Source organism: Macrotis lagotis, chromosome 6 (genome assembly GCF_037893015.1).
Source record: "Macrotis lagotis isolate mMagLag1 chromosome 6, bilby.v1.9.chrom.fasta, whole genome shotgun sequence".
Classification (NCBI taxonomy): Eukaryota; Metazoa; Chordata; class Mammalia; order Peramelemorphia; family Peramelidae; genus Macrotis; species Macrotis lagotis.
Window position 1 is genome coordinate 83,102,895 of NC_133663.1, and position 26,748 is coordinate 83,129,642.

Sequence of the window (26,748 nt, forward strand, 5' to 3'; positions counted from 1 at the left end):
AATAGCCCCAACCCAAGACTCTCTAACTCCTTCTGTAGGTTTCCATGGCTCTGAATAAGTGTCAATATTTTCTGTTCTGGCCATAGACTAAGATGGTCTTCCCTCCCAGACTGATGTATCTTGATGACAATAAATTGAGCCAACTTCTGTCTCAATTCTTATCTAACCCTTAATCATTGAATGGACATGGTCTCAGACAAACTGCTTCCTGGACCATCATCAGGATTTTGGTCTTTGTCTTGCCACTATCATTTGATGACTCTGCAGGAGAGAGTGAGGCTGAATAATTTGCAAAGCTCTGCCTTCACTCATATCTAATTCACATACAAATCAAGATATCACCTTTATGGTGTTATTGGTCCTCTTTTGGAAAGAAATATCACATCCACATGTTATATTCACATAAGGCATTCATTTCTCTCTTTTCTTAAATGATGCAAATGGACTTCAGTGACTTGCCCAAGGTCACACAGCTAGAAAACATTGGGGCTGGTGTTTTCTATCCATTGAGTCACCTAGCTATTTATATTTCTCTTGATCACATGTTTCTTTTTACTGAATCTCCCTTAAGCTATGATGGAAAAAATATTTTATTTTTTAGTTTTTGCAAGGCAAATGGGGTTATAAGTGGTTTGCCCAAGGCCACACAGCTAGGTAATTATTAAGTGTCTGAGGCCAGCTCTGAACTCAGGTACTCCTGACTCCAGGGCCAGTACTCTATCTACTGCGCCACCTACCCACCCCCGATGGAAAAAAATTTCTATCAGCTTTCATAAATATATCAAAATCAAGCTAAGTGGACAGACAGCATGGTTAATTTGCTGAATTGTCCATGTATACATATTCTCTGAGGTTTATTCCTCTATCAAGTATGATGCCTCAGTAAAATAACCAGGGATGTCACATACACACAATTTGCAATGACAGTCTAAGAAGAGGTTTTATTTTTTTAATGATTTCTACACCATACCATTCTTATCTGGTCCACTCAAGATAGCATAGATTGAGTGGGAAGAATGTTCATAAGTCATCTAGCATACTTCTCTCATTTCACAAATAAAGAACTGAGTCATAGGGAAATTAGATGACTTGACCAGGGACTAAGAGGAAGCAAATAGCAAAACAAGGATTCAAAGCCAAGCACTTTTTATTTTAAATGAAAATGCTTTCCACTGAACCACACTGATTCCTGGTACCCTAACACACCATTAAGAAAACAACTTTAAGCAGAGTGGTTCTCACTTTTAAAAGCTAAGCAAGACCTCAGAAATCAATTATTGCAAACTTCTCATTTTATAAATAAACCTGAAAACAACAGGGTTGTGACTTGCCTAGGGTCACATTTGAACTCATGACTCTCTAATTCCAAGTCTACTATTTTAGCCACTATATTACTTATAAATATCCAGTTGAAAAGAACTTTAGATATTATTTTAAGTCCTTAAGCTTATAGTTGAAGAGACAGAGACCTAGAATGGTTTAATGACTTGCCCAAAGGCAAAATGATAGTATAAGAAGAAGGAATCAACTCCTAGTCAATCAGTATTTTGGTTTTTGGTGTCAACATATAACAGTAACAATTTAAAGAATAAACCCACCAATCTATCTAACTGTACAAGATGGAAATGTCTTAAGGCACATTAAGAATATTTTGAATATGCCTGTTTAAATTTGGCCAATGAATATATTTACTAGGAAATATATTTTAACATTTGCCAACTGATCCAATTGACCATATTTCCATGTATTTTTCATATGTGGGACATGGAAACTTGGATATATTCTGCATATGACTAACTTGCCTCCAGAAGTTAGGGGTACCAAGTGAGTAAAGCCCAGTAAGGTTAATTGACAATAAATCATATAAATCACTGAAAAACAATAAAAAAAATTCCCCCCAAATGAAAGGGGAAAATAGAAGGATTAGATTATGACAGACTATAATTAAGAACCTTGTTTCTCAAGGTAATAATAGAAACTTTCTTTATCACTAGATTTTCCTGGTTTTTATATGTAACAAAATTCAGAATATATTCAGTCAAGTCATATTGCAATGTCATATTATAGGTAAGGCAGGATGAATAAGGGGAAAAAAACAGAAACAAGTCTTCAGAAATATTCATTGCTAAAGACTTTTTAAAATGAATTCATAAGGAGATGCATCCAAATTGGAAAACGGATGATCACATTTCATTATACCTGGCCAGAGTCTCCAGTACAGGTTTCAGTAATGTCACAGTCATTTACTCCTTCTCGACAGTTATACCCTCGTGGCTGAAACTAGAAATTGAGGTCACTAGTTAAACATCAGAATCAGTTATTTGAGAATTCCAATAGTCTTCTCATTCTTTAAATTGAAAATGTCTCTGTTAACAGAGTCTTTTAAGTCATGACTTCCACCAAATAACCAACATGAGTCATGAGGTAGATATCAAATGAATGTAAGCCGGCTGCCACCCACTTTGCTTGCCTATGAATCATCAGTAAAAAAATTAGCATATTCAGGTTTCAAAAAATAATTTGACCCGATCATTATTTTAAATAAACCAAGATAACAAAGTATCTCATTACATTGTTAAATAATTCTAATTATTAGTAAATACTTCCTGGTGTTTTGTCAAAAACCATTCCCCTATAATTTACTTATATTAGATAGAATACATATACATATTTATGTATATACACACACATACACACACACACATGTATTTTTAGATTATATATTCATCTTCATTAGGTTTACTTAATACAGTTTAGAGAAGTTCAAGAATATAGTTCAATGAAGGAAGACATTCATTTTTCCTCTTGTACACAATAAATTTAATGCTGGGTTTGTATTCCTTTTTGCTTGACTGCCCATTTGGCCTGGAACACTTAATCTTCAATTCAGTTGAACTACAGACTGTTATCCCAGCAGGGATGGCAACCCAACTGGGAGACAGGGGTATGAAGGGAGCTGCAATATCTATTAGGCATGAGGAATGCATCAGCCTCCTGTCCATAATGGGGCAGCTTTCAGACAGAACTTTTAAGCTGGAAGAGTCAAGATTTCCAGTACTCATGCTGGGAAATTAACCTTACTAATACTATTTTCCCAGAGTCAGAGTGCTCAGAGAGAACATAAAGGCGACAGTTGGTAGGACAGCTTCTTGTAACTACAGATTTAGGTATTTCCAGGTATCTTCACTCTTAATTATCTGGGGGGGGGGGGGGAACCTATTTCTAAGAAGCCTGATACATGCATTGACCACCAAAAATATCTATGACAAACTCTTGTACAAGCATAATTTCTCTCACAGTTCAATATGCTTTGAGTTGCTTAATTAGTATAGGAATTAAAAAAAAGGATGAATGTGTGTTGGAATAACTCACAAGACAGGTTGTGCTGTTACAACAGGGTCCATCACTGCAATGTGCTCCATTAGAAAGTGAGCATTTCTTGCAGCATACGCCATAGCATTCCTAAGAGAAAATACTTAACATGAAGGATCAGGGAGTCTTTCATTCAAGATAACTAGTCTCAATGATCCTCACTAAGGAAGAGGCTCGAAATAAAATCACTATCTATTCAATGGCAAACAAGTGTTGGGGAATCAAAGTTCTCTGAGAGCAGGGACTCTCAAAGAACCTTGGGTCTCCTAGTGCCTAGGCCCCAGTCTGGCTCATGGTAGGAGAGGGGAAGGAAAAGAAAAAGGAGAGGGAAGGGAGGGAGGAATGGAGAGAAGAGAGAGAAGGGAGAAGAGGGGAGAGCAAAGAGGGATGGGGAATGGAGGGGAGGGGAGAGGAGAGGACTGGAGAAGAGGGGAAGGGAAAGAGGGAAGTAGAGGGGAAAGGACAGGAGAGGATAGGATAGGAGGGGAGGAGAGAGAGAAGAGGAGAGGAGGGGAGAAAAAAAGAGGGAAAGGGAGGGGAGGGGAGAGAAGGAAAGGAGAAGGTTGGGGGAGAGCGAAGAAATAATATCTCATGATCTGCTTCATATACTACAGGTCAAAGAAGACTCACTAGCCTTAAAAAGAAGTAAGAGAATGGTTCACAAACAATTCATTCTATTTTTTTTTCAAATAAGCATTCATTCAACCATAGATTAAAGAAAATAACTCTATAAACTTTTAAATATATTTGATCTGAAGTTCATCTTGAAGAGTGTGGCTAAAAAAAGAAAGGTAATGAAGTTATGATGAGTAGTAGGACTCTGCTTTATTTGTTTTTTCAATGTTCGAATTAGAAAGGAGTTTTTAGACATCTCAAATGCTTACCACATGGAAACCACAATCACATTCTTCCCCTGCTTCCACATAGCCATTTCCACATTCGGTAGCTTCAAATAACTAAAAGAGATTGGTGATAAGAGTAATTTAATGTATTATTACAATAAATTAATATTTTTTAAAAAGTCAAGTCAACAGAATCTGCTAATCAATTATAATGTAATATTACTGCCCTAGGACTATCTCATGCCACTCCACTGGTAATGTGTTTTGGCAACATCATGGGGGGAAATGTTCCATGCAAAATGACTTATTGGACCCCAAAGAATAGCTCTGGCATTAAAATTGTTTCATAAAGAGATGATCTGTCAAAGGGAAAGAGGGAACAGATCACTCTTCTTATTCTGCCAAGAGAAAAGACAATGCTAATAGGAATCAGATGAGGCTCTGATGATTGACAGCTCATGACAAAGAAAATGGAAGATCAATGTGCTTCAGTCACTAGTATGTGCAGTGGGCACAGTTAAATGAATCCAAACAAGCTTGAAGAAATCATGATAAAATACCCTCTTCCTCTCCCTTAAAAAATGGTAATTGAAATTAACTAAATTAAATACACAAGTGAAATAGAGTTCTTACATACTATGATCTCTCATTTATTTATACCAAACCAAGGAAGCTGTGATTTAGATGGTCAAAATTCAGAAATAAGCAAACTGATTGGTTGCAAAATAAATAAATAATAAAACAAATCTAGAGCAGGGTTCTACTACCTAGATCAAGAACTCTTCCTCTGGTTAGAGATTTAAAGTTTTAAAGGGGCTTCAGAGACACCAAGTCTAACCAACTCATTTTACAAAGAACTAAGACCCAAAGAAGCTATTTGACAGAGGTAGCTAAGGGTCTGAATTAGGATTTGAACTCAGGCCTTCCTCATTCCAAACTCAGCTTTCCTATGGTAGGGATTCTCACTGTATGCTAAAACAGGGGAAATGATCACAGCACCAGACTAGTTGATCAGTGCTGGGTAGCATAGAGCTCAATGAACAAAGGTTCCCCTCCACTAAGCTAAATCATTTCCATCCTTTCACCATTTACAGGAAGAAACAAACACCATAGGTACCCAAAAATAACTCTGTTAGTTGGAATAGCAGTTGGTGACTAAAGAAACCTATCTCCGTCCTGCCATATTAGATTGGGACACTAGTTCCCCCTACCTTCCCCATCCTGTGATATCATGACAGCATGGTGGGAGAAATCCCACCAGAGAAGAGCAGAGGGAAACCAACTCATTTGATTTATTCTAGGCTCAGTTCCTATGGCAACTTTCCCCAAGTATGATCAAGATGACTATATCAGATCAGCTAAGCAGCATGGAAGGTTCCCAGAATACTGATCATTTTTGTGTGTATTATATCTAGTCATTTGTGTACATACCTATATATTACCTGCACCAAGTAGAAAAAAAAAAGTGGGGCTAATCTTTGATGTAATTAAATATATATTAAACACCACAGCGCTCTGTTCTACAGATTAAACAAATTACATGGTATTTTTTAAAGAATTATTTTATATTTGTCATTTTTAAAAAATGGCACACCAATCATTCTTTTAATCAAGGCACTACATTATCAAGATTTTTTTTCCTTTTTAATCCAAGACAATTTTAGAAATGAAATGGGAATTTAAAAACCATAACTTTTCAAAAGAACTAAAAGTTTAGGGAATTGAAAAGCTCTGATGAGTCTTAAGAGTTCTTTTTAAATGGTAGCTCTTTCCATTAACAAGTGAACTGCAAAGATGGGAAATTATTCCTTTATGTCACATTAACTGTAATTGCATTCACTGTAAGAAGAAAACATGGCAAGTTCATTTTTTACTCATTATTACTGATTTCACCCCAATCCTTAACCATGTAAGTGCCAGATTTCTATTTTGCATGGGTCAGTTTTGCTAAGGTCACCATCAATGACAAGCAATAACTTAAATGATTCAAGGTCACTTGAAAATTTCCCTCAATTTCACAGTGACTTTATGTTGATGCCAAGGATCAAACTAATCCTGGGTGCAGTAAGGTTATCTAAGTACAGGTGTGGGGATAAATTATTCTGTCATCTCTCTACAGTAGTCACATATTTTTTCAAATGACGAAATTATTTCATTGCTCAATTAATTTATAGAAAATATGATTTTTTGGGGGGGCTAGGTGGCACAGTGGATAGAGCACCAGCCTTGGAGTCAGGAGTACCTGGGTTCAAATCCGACCTCAGACACTTAATAATTACCTAGCCACGTGGCCTTAGGCAAGCCACTTAACCCCATTGCCTTGAAAAATCTAAAATATCTATCTATCTATATATATATATATATATATATATATATATATATATATATATATATGATTGTGAAGACCTATAGCCCATATCTGAATTTCCTAAAGGGGACCATTTTAAAAGAAAATTTGAAGTTTATGATGTAAGGGGGTTATCTCAGAGCCTGGTCAAAGCATCTGCGTACACCAAGAGACATTTTAAAAGAATTATCAATTTTCCATAGGCTTTGACCCTTTAGTTCAGGGGTTCACAGCCTAAGATTCATAGAATTCCAAGGACTCATTGGATAAATTTCAGGGGGTTGGTGAATTTGAATAGAAATATATATACATATATATATATGTATATCTGTGTGTGTGTATGTATGTATGTATGTATATAAATAACCTCTAACTTAAATTTAGCTTTTTTCGTTGTATATGAATGTGGGTAAAACTATTATTTTTGTGAAAAGGACTAAATTTTGCCAGAATGTAAAAGATGTCAGTGACAAAAACATTTAAAACCTATCTATTATGATGTATTATGTAAAAATGGGGTAGGGAATGTTTAGTCTGCAGATGAGACTTGAAATTCAATAAATCTAGGAGCTTTTTGTTTTATTTTGTTTTGTTTTGTTTTTTGCAAGGCAATGGGGGTTAAGTGGCTTGCCCAAGGCCACACGGCTAGGTAATTATTAAGTGTCTGAAGCCAGATTTGAATTCAGGTACTCCTGAATTCCATGCACTATCCACTGTGCAACCTAGCTGCCCTATCTAGGAGCTTTTTAGGGGGTGAATTAATTAAATGTTTGATCAAAAAATAGCATGTTATAATGCTATAATTATCCATATAGCCCTTGGAAGAAAAAAGATTCCCTACTCCCAACTTTACAGTCACATGTCACATTAAAAAAAAAATACTTAGAGGCCATAGAAAGAAGAATTTTATTAAAATTATGTCCATTAGGGGTCCCTGGGTAATATTGAGAATGGAGTACCAGTCTTGGAGACAGGAGGACCAGAGTTCATATTTGAGCTCAGACATTTATTACCTACCTGACCCTGAGCAATTCACTTAACCCAATTGCCTCCACCCCCCCAAAAAAATGTACATGTATAAAATATTACAGTAAAAAGTATTTCTCATTGTGCCTCCTTGTGTTTTGTGACCTTTGTGTGGCTGTTTACTTTTCTTACCCTTAATCCCAGCTCTAATCAATGAATGTCTCTGGCTCCTTTGCTGAATTTTCCAAATATCATACATTGTATCAATATTAATGATCTTTCAAGTCAATACATAACATATTTAGCAAAGAAATAATAATAAGCATTATTAATATAATATAAAATAATATAATAATAATAAATATGTATGCATAGCTAAGAAAAAATGATCTTCATATAACTTTTTCTCTGATCTCTTTAACGAGACAATCTAAGCAGCTGACTTGGAAGGCAGGTCAGGCCTAAACCCAGTGAGATAGAATTCTTAAACCTACTTGAATTAGAAGCCTTTTATACTTTATACCAAAGTGAAAAACCAGGGATTCAGAAACACTAAGTTATTGTTACCATTATGTCCTTCCACTGGTCTTCTACATAGAAAAAAGTCTTGTAAAAAAGAAAAATTAATCTATTGTTTATATTAGAGATTGTCTTCCAACTAGTCTGTTGCTGTTTGATGGTTATAAAAGGAAGCCATAATGAGAGTACTAGAGGAAGTGACTGACCTTTGTTGGTCTGTTAAAAAGACAGAATCCTCCTCCTCTCTGTAAAAAGTCCTTATATTCCAAAATGCTGCATTTTGAGAATTTCCGGGAATGTGATACACTAAAAGGATAAAGAATCAGTTCAGTAAATAATTCTCTCTCTCTCTCTCACACACACACACACACACACACACACGCGCACGCGCGCACAAAGGAATTACTCTAAGATAAGTGGGCAGAGGTAGACTTATAAATGTAGAAATTTAAAGGATTCAAGGGGTGGTCTCTAGACATGAGCCAAACCTAAGTTTTGTTTAAGAGATTTTCCTTAGTGTTCTACCCTGGAGTCACAGCATAGTAAGTTAGGAAAACAATGAGAAAATCCTAGTGAATTGGGGAGTGCCCACGATTCCAAAGAAAAAGCCCATCAGTGGAAGATATCATCTTCACTACAGGTCACATCTACTATCCACTTAACAGTAAATCTAGGATTTGATCTATTATGTAAAAAATTTAGCAACTACCAAATTCCTAAGTAGCTATCCAAAATGAAATATTTTATTTCATCAATTCTCTGCCAATGGAATTCGGCCTACTACTGCATTCTGGAGAGGACTTATAGACAACATTCAAATCCTGGTTTAATAGGAAGACTGTGAAAGAGAGAGAGAGAGAAACAATGAGCTGTCTGCTCTCTTTTCAAAAGAAGAAAAGTCTCAAAATGTATTTTGAGTCCAAAAAGTAAAATGAAATTGAACTATCCTCAATTATACAGTTTTGTATTTATTCCCCATTTCAGAGCCTTAACATATGAGAAAGTTTGAATTACATAATTAAATAGATCAGGTACTGCAGATTTTCTCCATCCCTATTCTTCATACTTGATACAGTTGAGATTTCATCAATGAGACCTCTCTCTACATTGGTGCAGATTAAAAATTGTCTCATCATATGTCACTCTTGATCAAACCTGCCCATAAACCATTCAAAGGAGGACCAACCACTGAGTATGTGGTGGAGCAGTCTGAGACAGAAAGACACAAGCTGCCCCTATTATTGCATGGCAAGTCCATCTCTTTTCAGATCATTCATTTCTGTCTGATGAAATTCTTTACACTGACTCTTTTTTAGATGAAGAAATAAAAGCTATATATGGTCATGTGAAAAAATGCTCTAAATCATTTTATGGATTAGAGAAATGCAAATTAGAATGTTGATATAACTAATATGGAAATATGCTTGACATGATTGTATATGTATATGTATAATCTATATCTGATTACTTGCTATCTTGGGGAGGAGTGAAAGAAGAGAGAGAGGGAGAAAAAGTTGGAACTCAAAGTTTTATATAAATGAATGTTGAAAACTATCTTTACATGCAATTGGAAAGCAAGAAAATGCTACTAAGAGTTTTAAAAAGCATTTCTTTATTCTCTCCAACTGCTAAGGTCCTCCCTTCTCAAACCACCAAGTATTTAACTATTTTGTATATATTTTCATTTAACTTAATATATTTATATTAACATAATTGTATATATTTTCACATATTCTTTTTGCCTCCCATTAGTTATTTGAATCTTTGTAATTGTGTGCACTTAACACAATATTCAATACATAGCAGATCTTTAATAAATAACTATCCATTGCCAAAAAATAAAATACTGAGGCATTATCTCATACCTATCTATTTCCCAAGGTGAACAGGGAAAAATATGTATGTATGTATGTTGTAAAATATGTTAGCAGTTCTTTATAGTGGGAAAGAATTGGAAATTGCAGGGATACTCATCAATTTGGGAATGGCTAAACCAGTTGTAGGATATGATTGTTGATGGAATACTACTAAGCTGTAAGAAAACTGATTTGAGAAAAACATGCAAGAAATAATGAAGATGAAATGAGAATTATTTGGAGATATATGTATGTATGTACACACACACACACACACAAACACACACACATATAAAATCTGAGAATTCTTTTATACCCTAATTACCAAGAGAATTTTGTATACGTTAACAGCAATACTGTTCAAATAACTGAATATTATAAATATTCAAATCAACTAAAAAGGAACTATAAAGGAAGATGTCATACACTTCCTGAGAAAGAAGTGATAAAAAGAAGCATGCAAAGTATTAAATTCACATGTATACACACACATGCATGCATTGTATGCATATACTTCTACACACCCTATACATATAAACTTACACATATGTATACTATGTGTATGCATGTGATGGTGGTCTTCTCTAGCATAAGGTGAGGAAGGTCAGAAGGATAGAGAGAGATAGTTCAGAACTTAAAATGAAGCCAAAAATAAATTAAATTAAAAATAAATAAAATAGGGAGGTGGAGTCAAGATGGCAACAAGAAGGGATCAAGTCTTAGGAGCTCTCTGATAAAATTCATCAGCTAAGGACTCTAACTAAACTTTCGAGAGACAGAACCCACAAAGGGACCCAGTGAGGCAGTTCTCCTACTCAAGGTAACCGGGAAAAGAGCAGAAAGGCTCTGCTCCCCGGGATTGGAGAGGTGGCCCACCAGAGGGCTGGCCCACCAGAGGGGTGGCCCACCAGAGCCAAAGAACCTCAGCCTCCCGGAGGCAGCCCCAGGGCGCTGGGGGTCTCAGCTCACAGCAGCAGGGGAGTCTCCTGAGCTGCACCCCGAGGAGCACCTGGCACAAAGTGGGGGAACAGTGGGGGGCCTCTGCCAGAGGGAGCACATGGAGCCCAGCCCTCAGGGCACACAGCAAGCAGCATCCTCTTTCCCTAGACCTGATCCAGGAAACAGAAGCAGGCGGAGCCGGTAAGCAGGAGCCCCCAGGGCATGAGCCCATGGAGCTGAGGGAGGGGAGTGAAGAGAAACTGCTAGCTCTGTCCTCTGCTCCTGGAACAGGACTCTGGGGCTCTGACCACATTCAGATCCTGACCATAGCCTAGGCCCCCCCATAGAACAGCAGCCCCCCCCACATCAGCCCCTTGGCAGAGGGGGGCGCTTATGGTCATTCACAGACCAGGAGGGAGGACAGAGCCTCACACACTGAGACCCTTGTGGGAGTGTCCCAAAAGCTCAAGAAACACCCCAAACCAGGCCCAGGCTGGGAAAATGAGCAAGCAGAGAAACAAAAAGAAGACTATTGAGAAATATTTTGCAAATGAGCCCAAGAAGGACCAAAATAGTCTGAAGATGAGGAAGCACAAAGCTCCTGCATCTAAAGAACTCTAAGAAAAACAGAAATTGGGCTCAGGTTATGATAGAGCTCAAAAAAGACTTTGAAAATCAAATGAGGGAGTTGGAAGAAAAACTGGGAAAAGAAAGGAGAGAGATGCAGGAAAAACATGAAAATGAAGTCAGCAGCTTAGTCAAGGAAATCCAAAAAAATGCTGAAGAAAATAGCATGCTAAAAACCAGCTTAGGTCAAATGGATAGAACAGTTCAAAAAGTTATTGAGGAGAAGAATGCTTTAAAAAGCAAAATTGGCCAGATGGAAAAAGAGATAAGAAAACTCTCTGAGGAGAACAAATCCTTCAGACAAAGAATAGAATTCAGGGAGATTGATGAATTTACCAGAAATCAGGAATCAATACTTCAAAACCAAAAAAAAAATGAAAAATTAGAAGAAAATGTGAAATATCTCATTGAAAAAACAACTGATATGGAAAACAGACTTAGGAAAGATAATTTAAAAATTATTGGAATACCTGAAAGTCATGATCAGGAAAAGAGCCTTGACATCATTTGCAAAGAATTACTACAGGAAAATTGCCCTGATATTCTAGAAGCAGAGGGCAAAATAGAAATGCAGAAAATCCACCGATCCCCCAGAGAAAGAGATCCCAAAAAACCAACCCCTAGGAATATTATAGCCAAGTTCCAGAACTCCCAAGTCAAAGAGAAAATATTACAAGCAGCCAGAAGGACACAGTTCAAATATCGTGGAGCTGCAGTCAGGATCACACGGGACTTAGCAGCAACTACACTGGAAGCTCATATGGCTTGGAATACAATATACCGGAAGGCAAAAGAGCTTAGAATGCAGCCAAGAATGAACTACCCAGAAAGGCTGAATGTCCTCTTCCAGGGAAAAAGATGGACTTTCAATGAACCAGGGGAATTTCAAAGGTTCCTTTTGGAATGGCCAGAGCTGAACAGAAGGTTTGATCTTCAGATACAGGACTCAGGTGAAGCATGGAGATTGGAGGAGAGGGGGGAAATATGAGGGACATAATGAGGATGAACTGCATGTATTCCTGCATAGAAAAATGACACTAATAATACTCATATGAACCTTCTCAGTTAATAGAGCACGTAGAGAGAGCTTTTATAGTTGGGGCACAGGAGAAAGCTGAATTCGAAGATAAAATATGGTGTAAAAATGGAGTCAATAGAAAAAAAGGGAAATGGAAGGGGAGAAAGAAAAAGGAAAGGGGGAATAGTCCAAGATATTTCACATAAGATTTTTTTTTATTACAATGAGCTATTGCAATGATATGGAAGGGGGAGGCAAGGGGGAATGAGGGAAACTTTGCTCTCATCAGAGATGGCTAGGAGAGGAAACAGCAAATATACTCAATGGGGTATAGACATCTGGAGTAAGAAGGAGGGGGGGAACAGGGGGAAGGGGTGGGGATGTGAATAAAGGAGGAGAGGATGGACCATGGGTGGAGAGTGGCCAGATATAACACATTTTCTTTCTTACTTCTTGCAAGGGGCTGGGAATGGAAGGCCTGCCCAGGACCACAGGGCCAGGTGGATTCTGGGCCTAAGGGGTGGTATGGGGGCTCAGGGCTTCTTGGCCCCAGAACCAGGGATCTGTCTGCTGTGCCACTCAGTGACCCTACAGCAGAGTCATAGTGAAAGGAGAGAGAAAATAGAGTACATGGTAGTGGAGAAATAAGAAAGGAGGGAGTTGCGATCAGCAATGGCAACGGTGGAAAAATATGGAAATAACTTTTGTGATGGACTTATCATAAAGAATGAGATCCACCCATGACAGAGTTGTTGGTGTTGGAACAAAGACTCAAGCACATTTTTTGTTATGATTATTTGGGGGAGGGTGCAGGGCAAGTAGGGCTGGATGGCCTGCCTGGGACCACATAGCGGGGTGATCTTTGGGTGTCTGGGGCCGTATTTGGACCCAGGTGCTCCTGGCTCAAGGGCCAATGCTCTGTCTGCCACCCAGCCACCCCTACTATTATTACTATTTTGTTTTATTTTGAGTCTTCTTTTTCTTTCTTTTTTTTTTTTTTTTTGGTTTTTGCAGGGCAGTGGGGATCAGGTAGCTTGCATGTCACACGGCTGGGTGATTGTTGGGTTTACGAGGCTGGATGTGGACTCGGGTGCTCGTGGCTCCAGGGCTGTTGCTTCATCCATTGCGCCACCTGGCCATACCTACAATTATTACTATTATTATTTTTTTTATTTAACAAGTCTATCTATATTCATGGGGGAGGAGGGGTATTTTGTTTACTTGTAAACAAGAATATTTTATTAATGTAAAAAAACATTTGTACAAAATGAGAATAAAAAATAAATTTAAGATGAAAAAAAGAATAAATAAATAAATGAATGAATGAATGAATGAATGAATGAATAAATAAAATATATGCACTTCTGATCAAGCTCTGAGGATTGTCCTTCCAAATCCCTATTACAGTTTGGTTAGAATGTATCCTTTATCCACTTGCCTTTCCTCTGTGACTACTTAGGCTGAATTATTTAAGTAATCACAGATCTCATTTAGGAGGCTTTTCAGTGTTCTGGGGCTTGATGCTTCCAGTACATCATCTGTAAAAATAAGTAACTGGGAGACCTTGGCACCTGTAAAGAATCCCTCATTTATTTGGATCCTGAACTGGATATCCTCCATGAAAGTGGCAAACTCCTCTAATAGGCAGAGAGCACCCTGTTTTATCCTTCACTTTATATTAACCATCAGAGGATCATCAAACCAAGGTCTTTATTATTTCCCTATTATTCATTATAAAAATTACCTGTTGGTTAGACAACATATAGAAAGGTAAATTATAAATGTCGCAAAGTAAAGTTGGATCATGAGCACTGATAGCCATTTGTTATCATTCCTTTGGTATATAACAGAATTGAATTTGTCAGGCATACATAAAATGGGATCCTGATAGGTTGTAATAGCATTACTAAAGCAACACTGTAGCATTACAATAAAACCATATTATTTTCTTTATTAAAGGAAAACCATTATTTAAATAGATTTGGCAAATTTCTTTTAAAGAAAAGCAATACTTGATTTCTATATACAGGTTGTCTTTCTAAAGTTTTCTTTAGAAGTTAATTATTTAGAAATAAGTATTTATTTTCCCTTAGAAACAATGTCCCAAGAGGGTGATTGAGTTCCCAGGCTAACCCAAAAATGTAATCAGTCATTGGACAAGCATTTTTAAGCACTGATTATAAGCAGGGCATTTTGTAAGGTGCTGGAGATAAAATGCAAAAATAGGATAGTTTCTTCCATCAAGAAACTTCTATTCTATCAGGGGAGATTTTATATATATATCTATCTATATCTATATCTATATCTATATCTATATCTATATCTATATCTACACATGCACACAAACACATATTCATACATAGTATGTGCATATACACATATTTTTGCATCCATGCATGATAAATATATATATCATATATATATATATATATATATATATGATATATATATATGGGTTTAAGCAGGAGTGTGCTAGTTAATGATCAACAACCTGTTCTTTAGAAAAAAAAATACAAGCATGCCTTTAAAGATTTTCCTATCACTTTTTTAAGTCTAGAAAATCAACAAAACAATACATCAAGCCCAGATTTCCCTGGTATAAATGATCACATTGAAAATATAACAATTGACTCTCATCAATCAGGAAAAACAGGCTCCAGTATACTCCTGCACATATATGTGTATATGCAAATAGCTACAAGGCAATAGGAGTGAAGGGTGAGGCATTAACAACTGGTGGAAGAAAATCAAAAAAGGTTTCTCATAGCAGGTCATCTTTAAGTAAACTAGGAATTCTAAGCAACTGTAGTAAGGAAGGATCATCTTGAAAACATAAAGGACAGAGAGTGCAAAAGCAATGATGGGAAATAGCATGTACTGCAAGAGGAATTGTAAAAAGAATAATCTGACTGGACCACAAAGTACTGAAGGTAAGTAAAAATGCTAGAAAGATGGGTTGGGGTCAGGTTGTAAAATACAAAATATTTAAAATAAAATAGATAGCATTTCTAGCATTATATAAAGAAAGTTTTACCCCCAATCTTACTGGAAAGGTCTTTAGTTTACCCCCATTACTAAAATGTTGGATTTTGATTTGTTACATATTATACTATATCAAGTAAAAGTACATTTATTCATATGTTTTCTAGCATTTTTATTTAAATAGAAATAGATAAGTGTAACTATCAGCTAGGTAGTACAATGAATAGAGCACTAGGTTTAGATCCAGGAAGATCTGAGCACAAATTAGACCTCAGATATTTATTAGCTATGTGATCCTGGATAAGTCACTTAACCTCTGTTTGCTTCAGATTCTCATCTGTAAAATAGGGACACAATGGAGAAGGAAATAGCAAGCTATTCCAGTATCTTTGCCAAGAAAATCTCATGGATTTAAGCAGAGCCAGATATGACTAAATGACTAGAAACAACCGCTAATACGATTTTTGTTGTTCTCGTAATTAGTATGGTCTCTTATATGAATAGTTTCCCTAATATTGAACCAAGCCTGAATTCCCGACATAAATTCAATCCAGTTATAGTATGATTATGTCATACATATATGTATCGCATATATACAGGCATATATAATTATATATACATATATAGAAGCAATGGCAAGACTGGAATGGATTGGGTAGGATAATGACATGATTTAGAGAAATAAATTTGATAGTCATGTAAAGGAAGGGATATGAGGCAGAAATACCATAATTGAATACAGTACCTGAGACATAATAGGTTCCTGAGAAATGATTGTGGTGATTGATGGATAATACTAATAGAATATGATAGTGCCTAACATTAGTTCTATAGGAAAATATATGTCAATTTTCACTCGCAGGCTACATTGCCTATTGTCTGTAGTAATAAAAGGTCTTGACTCCATTTTCTTCCAAAACAAACACATCCCTCCTAAATTAAGGTTTCTTCCTTCTTCATACCTTGCCTGGCCTGTCTCCTCAGATAGTATCCTCTGATTAGGGTTGATGAAAAAGGTGTATGGAGACCGTGGTGATCTATAGGAAGCACTGACTCCTATGATAACTGCTTCCATTCTTTCCTAAAGAAAATGGGGTGTGGACCCTGATTAAGAATAGGAGGCTGGGCGGCTAGGTGGTGTAGTGGATAAAGCACCAGCCTTGGAGTCAGGAGTACCTGGGTTCAAATGTGGTCTCAGACACTTGATAATTACCTAGCCACATGGCCTTGGGCAAGCCACTTAACCTCATTTGCCTTGCAAAAAAAAAAAAAAAAAATAGGAGGCTCCTGGAATTGGTGATCCTCCTAGGGACAGAGGAACAGCTCCCCATACATCACCCCTTCCTTCACCAGATACCAGCAATGACTACTAGTCCAAGTTGCAATAATATTCAGGAATCCAGAAGAAAATCAGGGATTTATGATATGGAAGGGGCCTATTTAAGCTATATATTTCTAAGCAGCAGATTGCCTCCATATAGGAAAAAGAAATCTTTCTTATTTTAAAAAACTAATCTTGTATTGATTGAGAAAGTAGCATCACTATAATTTTTATTACTCTACATGAATCTATTAAACCTCTTTTAAAACAGGAATTGATGGCAGCATTGATTGTCATTGACACCTTAGAAAACACTACAATCTATTGTGAGTATACTAAAATATTTTTAAGATTGATTTACTTACAATTAATAGTTTACTTTTATCTAGAAATATGAAGAGTACTTACAACTTTGACCTTAAATGAATAATTAAAATAGAATACAAATGATCCATTTTTCGATTCTAGTTGGCTGAATGATTATCTTAAATATAAGTTCAATTTAGGCTGAAATGACAAACAATAACTTACTTTAAGTGGAGCATTTTAACCAAAAAGTACATAGAACCTTCATTTACAATTAGGAAAATTTTGAGCAAGAATGTTTATTTACCCTGTTTCCTCCATGATGCATCCACCCCAGGATTCCGTGCAGTCACATTCTTTTCAAATGGAACAAAAATCACAAAAGAAAAACACAAAAGACAAGAGCCAAGTTACATCTGCATCAAGAATTCTCACTCTGTGAAAAGGACTTTGTTAAGAAAGGCCATGTCTCACAGAACAAATCCACTTTACTTCCAGATTCAAAATTTCGTTACTATGAAAGTGAAGGGGGTTACTAAACTTCTCTGACCTTCAGTCTTCTCATCTAGAAAATGATGATATAAGGCTCAAGTCGAGATGGGAAATTTAAGTGATCAAATATGAAGTAGTTACTTTACTCAAGAAGACTTGAAGAATAGATGTTGGGAAGTCCCATATCACACACAAAAATGTGAAATAATTATAAATCTGATTTATAAACCATGGCATTACTCATTTATAGGGTGTGGTCACAAAAGGAAATTGGTCTTTTCCCTTCCCATTACCAATTTACATCTTTCATCTGATTTTTTTTTCTCCCTTCTGTCCTACAGGGTAGGTGTGCAAGGTTAGAGATAATGGACTAGAAACACTAAAATCACTAAAGAGCACATACCCTAGAAAACAGACTGTAAGACAATTCTATGAAGTATTTCCAAATTCCAAATAAGGAAACTCAGAGATCACAACCAAATTCAGTTGGAGAAAAATCTCTATGTAAGCAAGTAACACATGAACAAAAAAATTTCAGGAAGGAGTGTTATACTTTTTATTTTCTATAAACCAGACACAAGGCACTGTCATTGACCCAGAGCCTGGACTTAATCCAACCATAAGCAACTCAGTCATTTCCTGAATTAACCCAAGCAACACCTGCTCAGCTGCAGGATCTTAAAAAAACAATGTATTTGCTGGTATACCTATCACTTTATGTTTTTCTTCAAAGGCAAGACCAAAATGAATCCTAAATATTTCCTTAATGTATGCAGCTATTTGCAAACTTTTTAAATTTGTGTATAAATCTCACATATAAAATGGGAAAAACACCACCTTTGGTACCTACCAACCTCACAAGGCTATGGAGAGAATCATCACTGAGATAATGTATTCTGTAAATATTAAAGCACTGTATAAATGTCAGCTTTAATAATTATTATTTTCTTAAGACATAAGACATTTCACTGCAAGAGAGGTAGTCTTAATAACTTTGGAGGTACCCATGCAAACCACAAATGAAAAATAATTAATATAATTACTACTGTCATGAAAACTGGAGTATATCTTAGAGAAAATAAATAGTAAATGAAATTTAAATAAATGAAAATAATCAACAAGACTTAATGAACTCAGTTTGTTGAATGGTACCACTTGCTAACAATGGCTGCATTGCTCATTGAGGTGGAGACAGAATCACAGAATCTCCAATCCAAACCCTATTTAACAAGAATTCCTTCTACAAAGTTGTCAACAAGTAGTCATCTTACAATTACTAGTCAGTCCATTACATCTTTGGATAGCTCAAATTTTAACAACTTTTCTTACACTGAGCCCAAATTTTTCTCTTTGAAACTTCCACCCAACACTCAAAAACTTCCCTTCTGGGATGATCCCTATAAAGTCCAGATCTGCCTCTGCATGACAGCCCTTCAAACATCTGAAGATCCACTGAATTGAATAATTACTGAAAATTTATTTTATTTCCATTGCTCATGGAAAACAGCATGTTTGTGGCCATTTTATTTAGTGCCAACATGAATGTAAAATTGAAGAAAAGGCTAAGGTCATAAAAGAGATGACCAATACATTGAGAACATGAAGATAAAAGGACACACCTTTCCTTGGTGTAGGCATATTTTGTATTATATTGAGAAAGGGAAAAATTATGAAAAGAAACAGGAAACTTCTGTAAAAGCCCTGTAATATAAATATCTATACACAATGGAAAGTAAAAGAATAATTTCCTGTAACACTTTTGGTGTATCCATTATCCAGGGAAACATATAGTGAGAAAGTGAGAATGCACGTACTTGGCTTTCTGCTAGAAGGTTCCCACTGGATTCCAAGGTTTTGTGCCAGACTCTGGGATAATCCTTGTGCCACTGCCATTGGAAGACCATACTGTTTTCAGAGTTGAAAGTGTATGGGAAACATTTGAGAGAGTGCACAAAGCTAGTTATTATTACTTCATAGTTACCACAACATCACCTCAACGTCCTAGGCTGTAGGTCCCGCATTATCAATGAACTTCATATGCAATTAAATTTTTTCTCCTTTGATCATAGCCCTAGAAGCAGATTGCTTCTCTAATTCAGTGGTCATCTCCTTTCATCTTCCTATAAGGAACCGTTAAGCACAGATACTTCAAGGCTATCCCAGTCACATACTGAATCCAGATCAACCCAACCTACAACTTAAACTAGTTATCAGATGATAAGCATGCTGAGATAGGTTCCCAATCTATAGGGGAGGTCACAGGATAACCCACACCAACCCAACATGATTTTGGTATTGTTAAAGGGTGGGATTTTGACTTCTGTTGTCAGAGGTGTGCTGAAGCCAGACTGAACCAGCTCAAGAGAGTTAGTTGTTAAATTTTTAATGTGAACATTTTGTACCCTAAGTATCAGCAAACAATACAAATCAGAATTTGATTTGTTGTTTTGTTGAATGTCAAGCCTTTAGAAAGTGCTGGAGAAAATGTTTAAAAATGCATATTAACCTTAAAAATGAGTGATACATGCAATTTTTGAGAGCCAATTGTTAAACATTTACCAGCACACTCCCTGATTATTATTCACTGTTTTCCAAGACTTTTTACTATACAAATATTAGAAATTTAAGCATTGAGAGAGATAGGAAAAAGGAAGGGATATATGATTTAACAAGGCAGGGGGGATAGTGAGAGAAAGGGAAACAAATGATAAATAGATGCTGTAGTAAAAGACAAAAAATAAAGCCACACCCATTGGATAAACTATGTTAAACTACAATGGATCAAGGCCAGAAATGGAAATAAATAAATCTTTGTTTTGTGAAACTAGAAGTGCAAAGGCCATGATTCTACCTTTTTGATGTTGTCAATTTCTTAGACAATATAGTAATGGGTGTGCAAAGTAGCATGTGGTAGTGAAGGGAATCAGTGACTAAAGTTGAGATGAAATCAGGTCTACAGATAAAGTCACACTTAAAAAAAGTTAATCAACCATTACCTCATTCACTCCAACTCCCCTTGTTTTGGAACAAACACCTCCGAAGTAACTCAGACTACTTCTCTTAAAGTGAAATATCACACGCCTTTAAAAAAAATGAAAGAAAATACTATTAGTAAAAATGAAATAAATATATAAAGTAGCAGATAATCACTCCTAAAATATAGGGGTAAATTTCTTTCCCATATTTAACATATACACAAACAGAAAAAATACATGGACTTTAAAAATGTAATTCAATCCATGGTACGTGTCTAGCCAATGTAGTGGAAAGCACAATAGACTTAGAATCCAAAGTTGAGTTCAAATCCTTTGCCAGATGACCTCATATGTATCAGACATTGCACTAAATGTGTCAGAACCTCAACTTCCTCATTTGATAAATAGGAGTATTTTCCAGATTAGCTGGGATAACTGGATGTTTTCATGTGCACAAAATGCCTTACTGCTATAAAGTCTCAAACAAATAATAATTTATTATGATGCTCATTATAAAACATGCTATAACTAAAAATAAGAGTTATTTAAAACAACTATCAAGATACAACCATGAGCAATGGCACATCCCCTAAATGCACAGACTTGAGCTCATAGGTACTACCACTCATCCAATCTATTATCAGATTTTGTCAGTTTGGCTTTTACAGCATCTCTCAGGTGACACCCCATCTCTCACTTTCAGTTCTTTGCTCTGGCTAACCTTCATGCCAGGAATGCTTTCACTTTCCTCAACTGATTTCTCTGGTCTCCTCCAAACCCCAATTAAAATCTGACATGCTATAGGAAATCTTTCCCAATCCCTCTTAATGCCAGTACCTTCCTTCCATTGATTTTATTCCTATTTACTCAATACCTAGTTTCTTTTTACATATATTTATTTGATTGTTGTCACCTGTATGAGACTGTGAGCTCACTGAGGGCAAGGATTGCCCTTTGTCTTTTTTGAATCCCCAGTGTTTAATGCAATATCTGATACATAGTTGACCCCTTTCTCCCTCCTCATATGGCCACTACTCTACTTCAGACCCACATTATTTCTCACCTATGATATTCCAAGAGCTGCCTCATAGGTGTCCCTACATCAGGTCTCTTACCAATCTGCCATTCATTCTTTGATCATCCAGTGATATTCTCAAGGCACATCACACCCTTCCTTATGGTGCTTCAATGGTTCCCTATTGCCAGTTCAATAAAAATAAAATCTCATCTAGTTGGCATTTATAGCTCTTGTCAATCTGGCTTAGCCTACTTTACCAACCCTACTGCTCATTGCTTCTCTTACTGTTCTCTATAGTTCAGCCAAACTGGTTCTTCATTGGTTATCTCCAATTTATTCTGTATATGTCTTGTTTGTACATACAATTTTTGCTTGTTTTTTCCTCCATTAGAAAAAAGGGAAGAAGGAAGGGAGAGAGAAAGGAAGGAAGCAATGAAGAAAAGAAGGAAGGAAGGAAGGAAGGAAGGAAGGAAGGAAGGAAGGAAGGAAGGAAGGAAGGAAGGAAGGAAGGAAGGAAGGAAGGAGAAAAGGATAGAGAGGGAGGAAGGGTGAGAAAAATGGAAAGAGACAAGAAGAAAGGGAAAGAGGAGGAAGAGAGAATGAAAAGGAAGTAAAAAACAAGGGGAGAAGGGACAGAGAGAAGAAGGGAGGGAAGAAAGGAGAAAGAGGGAGGGAGAGAGGAAGAAATGAAGGTAGAACAGGAAGAAGGACAGGTGGGAAGGAAGGAAGAAGAGATGGAAGAGGATTGAAAGAGGAAAAGAAGAAACATTCCTCCAATATAAGTTCCTTGGAAGTAAGATTTTTTTTCTATTTGTTTTCTTGTCCCCAGACTCTAGCACATAGTAGGCACTTTAAAAGGCTTGTGGAATTGATGAGTATACATGACAACCTCATATAGTGTTCATAAGGTCCTAAGCATCAGGACAAGTAAAGAGGCCATATTAAGTCTAAAAGAGAAAGACATTCTGCTGAGCCTCTGGAGAACCAGGTTCTATCTCTAAGTTGTTTCCTCATCTATAAAATCAAGATAAGATGTTTTACTTTGAAATGTCCATGACCTCTCATGACTCTGAGAAGAGCTGTAGGAGAGGAAAGGTCATGGACCACTGAACAGAAAGATAGCCTTGGTTGATGTGCTTATCAATTTTGCTGAGTTGCTTTTCTCCCTTTTTTATGCTCTTTTACAGAGGATACCTACCTGAGAGGGAAAGCGGGATATACTGAGAAATATACATGTTTCATTTACCCTTACAGGACTGTCATTAAATTACAGGGATAGAGATAAAAGGATTCTGAGGAAATGCTGCAAGATGTAATAATATTGCTTTAATATAGTAACTGATTAAAGTAAATGGTCTATTGGGTAAGCACATTAATCTGCTGGGAAAAAAGATTCATTTTACATGAAAAGAGTTGCCAAAATGCAACATTTCTCTACTTCCATAAGATGCCTAGTCAGCACATATAAAAGAGTTGCTGAAAAAACTGGCTTCACTTGGAAACCACTAAATTTCCATATTTGTTCTGCCAAAGACTTTATTCATTTATTTTTCTGCATAAATCTCCATATTTCTAAAAAAGAACAATGATATCAATTATGTTCATCTTTTCGTGTAAGTAGATATTGTCTGTTGAAATCTACATATGACAGCTTGAAAATTCAGCATCAGTTATGAGAATTATAATTATAGCAATGGTCAGGGTCTTGTTGCAATGAATTAAACTATGCAGGTTAGGCAAATGACTGATTCAAAAGAAAGGGTTATTATACTGGAGACCACTCTTTCTTGTTGCTTCCCCTCCAGTTTTCACAAGGAATTCAAAATAATCTTCCTAAGACCTGATCTGAATATGCAACATCATTTCTGAGCTTAAGAATCATCAGTGGCACTAGACCACCGTTAGGGCAAAATACTAGCCTCTCAACCTCAATTCTCTTCACAGTCTGAGCCCACTGACTTTCCAGACTTCCTTCCTGTCATTCCCTCTCACATCTTAGTTGTCTAGACAAAAGGGGCCTGGGTCTGCTAGATGTTCCCTCTACTCAGTATTCCATCTCCCACTTCCAAATATACATATAAGTCTATATGTATGCATATGGAATGTCTATTATGTATATATGCACATCTGTATATATGTAATTGGGGTACTTATTGTATATATACACACACAGTAAATACACTCTAAAGGAGATAAAGAGAAAGTACATATTATAAAGAAGAGAGAAAAAGAGAAAGCACATATATATGTTGTAAAGGAGATGAGAAAGGGAGAGAGAGAATGCATGCTGTAAAGAATAGATATGTAAAAATATATGTTATATATGATATATATAATTACATATTGTTTATATATATAATTGTTTTATTGTTAGATATCCTTCATGGAATCCTATATGCTTGCATATTGTGATATGTGTGTGTGCATGTGTGTGTCTCCTTTTCCCAGGCTCTCTCTCATACTGAAATATATTCCCTGTTAACCTCTGCCTCTTAGAATCCTTCAATTCCCTGATAGGTTAAATCAGGTGCCATTGGCTCTCCTTTTTCCTTTATTTCTTGCTTCCTTCTTCAAATTATCTTTGCCAATGTTGGATCCCACCATTACAATGGGATTAAGCTCCTTGAGGACAAAGATAGTATTTTGCTTTGCATTTGGTACCTCCAGGTCCTCGTATGGCACATAGAAGGTATTTAATGCAAAAGTTGTTGAATTAGATGCTGAATACTTAAGGAAGAAGAGAGAAGGAGAGTAGGGGTATTGTTATATCCATTAATTTTTATCTCTGTGGTTATTTATTTCACTTAATGCTAAGCAATGAAACTACACTGGTCCATTTTGTTTTTGCTTATAGTCAATTTTTATATTTGACCTAAATTCATGATGAGTGATTAATTATTCAGGAATTGTGAAGTTTTTTTATTCATTAATAAAATACAATTCCTTTTCTCATACATCACTATGGCATGGAGATGCCCTTGGTTTCCTGATAACAATGCCAAATGAGGGAAAGTTCTGGTATTTTTACCAGATGGAATGGTTCTAAATACAGGCTTGGCAACATGCCTGCTAGTTGAGATTCATTACCAAAAAATTGACCCATACATGATTAATCCAGGGGCCATACTCACAAAAAATGGATAACTATTATTGCTCTCTTATAACAATAATAATAGAAGAGGTATCACAATACTCATTCATTTTTTCTTTTGTTAATTTTTTTTTTATTGAATTTAGGGCTCTGGAAGTAGATAGGTTAGTGTGAATTTGTTTTCTAGTCAATTTTCTACTTGACCTCATGCCTAAATGTTTAGAAGCCGGAATTTTTAAATGAAGTTTTTAAATGTCAATTAAGTAGTTTAAATTCCTAAAGAAAATTATACTGAGAAAATTTGTTTGCCTTCCTTTCTTCCCACTCCAAAACTTAATTTTGATCTTAAACTGAATTGTCTTAGTTCCTTTAAACTGAGAGATATTTCCACTCCACATAATTTTAGTTATTTAAAAATAAAATCATTTTAGTGGAGTGGCATTACTCATAGTTAGCTGGCAAATGAGTTGTGAGTCATTCTGGATATTTCTAAGACCTGTTTTCTTCCATCAAAATAATTCAATATTTCTCCTTTTAAAAATGTGATCTGCTTTATGGATAAGGATTATCACACACACTGAGCAAAACCATGACATTTAACTATAGTACTCCCATAACTATGAGTAGCACATAGTTTAAAAAGGGCAGATGTTATGACCTTGAGAACCTCATTAGTTAATAAAGATTGGGTTTAGATTATATTTAATATAGAAAAATACTGAAATAAAAACTATGAAAATAATTTCACTTTGATTTTTGACTTGCTCTTCAACTATGGAACTCATTTTCTTTAGTCTGATTCCAATTCTATTAATTAACTTGCTGTTTTTCTTGAAAGACAATTTTGAAGCCCATCTCCAAGTTGGGTTGCCTTAATAATAAAGTTAAATAAATCTCAAAGTAATAACTTTCTAAAATCAATATCTGGATTGCTAATCTAGCTAGGTGTGGGGTTATACTGGAAATCAGGACTTGCCAGTCATTCTGTGTTCTTCCTTTATGGGAATGGGTTACTCTTTCCTTTACTGTGACTTTTTTCACCAACCAGTCCCTCAGCATCTCCTTTCTGAAAGGGGGTGCTCTTTCTAAGTGAAGTCTGGGTGAAAATAGCAGAGGCCCAGTCTTATTTCCAGCTCAACTCATTAGACCTCTCTTCTTACTCATTGCCTAGAGGGAACGAGGGTATTAGTATTCTTTCCTCTGCCCTGGCAAGTTGAAAAAAGTAAAGCAATAATTTTTTTTTTTCAGCTCTAAGCCTCCAGCCAGAAATAGCAGCAATGGCAAAATATTCTCATTTTCTCTTTCTCTCTCTCTCTCTCTCTCTCTCTCTCTCTCTCTCTCCCTTCTTCTTCTTCTTCTTCTTCCTCCTTATTTCTTCTCCCTCTTCTCTATTTATCCCCCACCCACCTCTTTCTCTCCTCCCCATCTGGTCCCTCTTCACTACAATGAGCAATGATACATATGGATTAGCAACTTGTCCCTTAAGAAATTATTAATTTTATAATTTTTCTGGAGAAAGAAGAAAATGAAGAAAGGAATGAAGATTCAAAAGTCTGGACAAGTTCCAATAACGCAGTGCCTGCCCTGTACTCTTGTGCATGACTTGATCATTTCTATCTCAGGAATCTGGCACTGAGGAAGTTACAGCTATACAATTCTTTTCCAGCTCAAGAACAGATTCAGAGACAAAAATATATTAAGCAAGGGGTAATGAAAATGATAAGGAATTATGCCACTTTAAAAAAGTACTTGTAATTGTTATTTCTTATCTCAACACTTGAAGTTCCATACAAATTGGAATAACTTAAAAAATGTTAAAAAGGATAACACTTCTAATAGAAGCCTATATTGGCTGTCATCCATTTTATAAATAGTTATCTGTAGTACCTATAGGATATGTAAGAATGAACAAGAACTGGTCTCGGTCTCAAAAATTTGTACAATAGAACACAGAATAAAATACATATGAGTATATTATCTATGTACATATAAATATATGTATATGTTATTTGTGTATGCATGCATGTATGTTTATATAAAATACCAGGTAAAATATAATCAGCTCTATGGGAAAAAG

The 26,748-nt window shown here is 36.1% G+C and overlaps 1 protein-coding gene across 1 annotated transcript in view; it reads right to left on the reverse strand.

Moving 5' to 3' along the window:
• Nucleotides 1-26,748, reverse strand: part of ADAM23 (ADAM metallopeptidase domain 23) — a 236,395-nt gene that overhangs the window by 47,251 nt on the left and 162,396 nt on the right. Inside the window, exons 12-18 of the mRNA XM_074192744.1 lie at nt 20,584-20,668; nt 19,402-19,492; nt 17,403-17,451; nt 8,253-8,352; nt 4,257-4,328; nt 3,373-3,462; nt 2,200-2,280 (exon numbers count right to left, since the gene is read on the reverse strand). Coding sequence (XP_074048845.1) covers nt 2,200-2,280; nt 3,373-3,462; nt 4,257-4,328; nt 8,253-8,352; nt 17,403-17,451; nt 19,402-19,492; nt 20,584-20,668 — 568 coding nt within the window. The remainder of the gene's footprint in view (nt 1-2,199; nt 2,281-3,372; nt 3,463-4,256; nt 4,329-8,252; nt 8,353-17,402; nt 17,452-19,401; nt 19,493-20,583; nt 20,669-26,748) is intronic.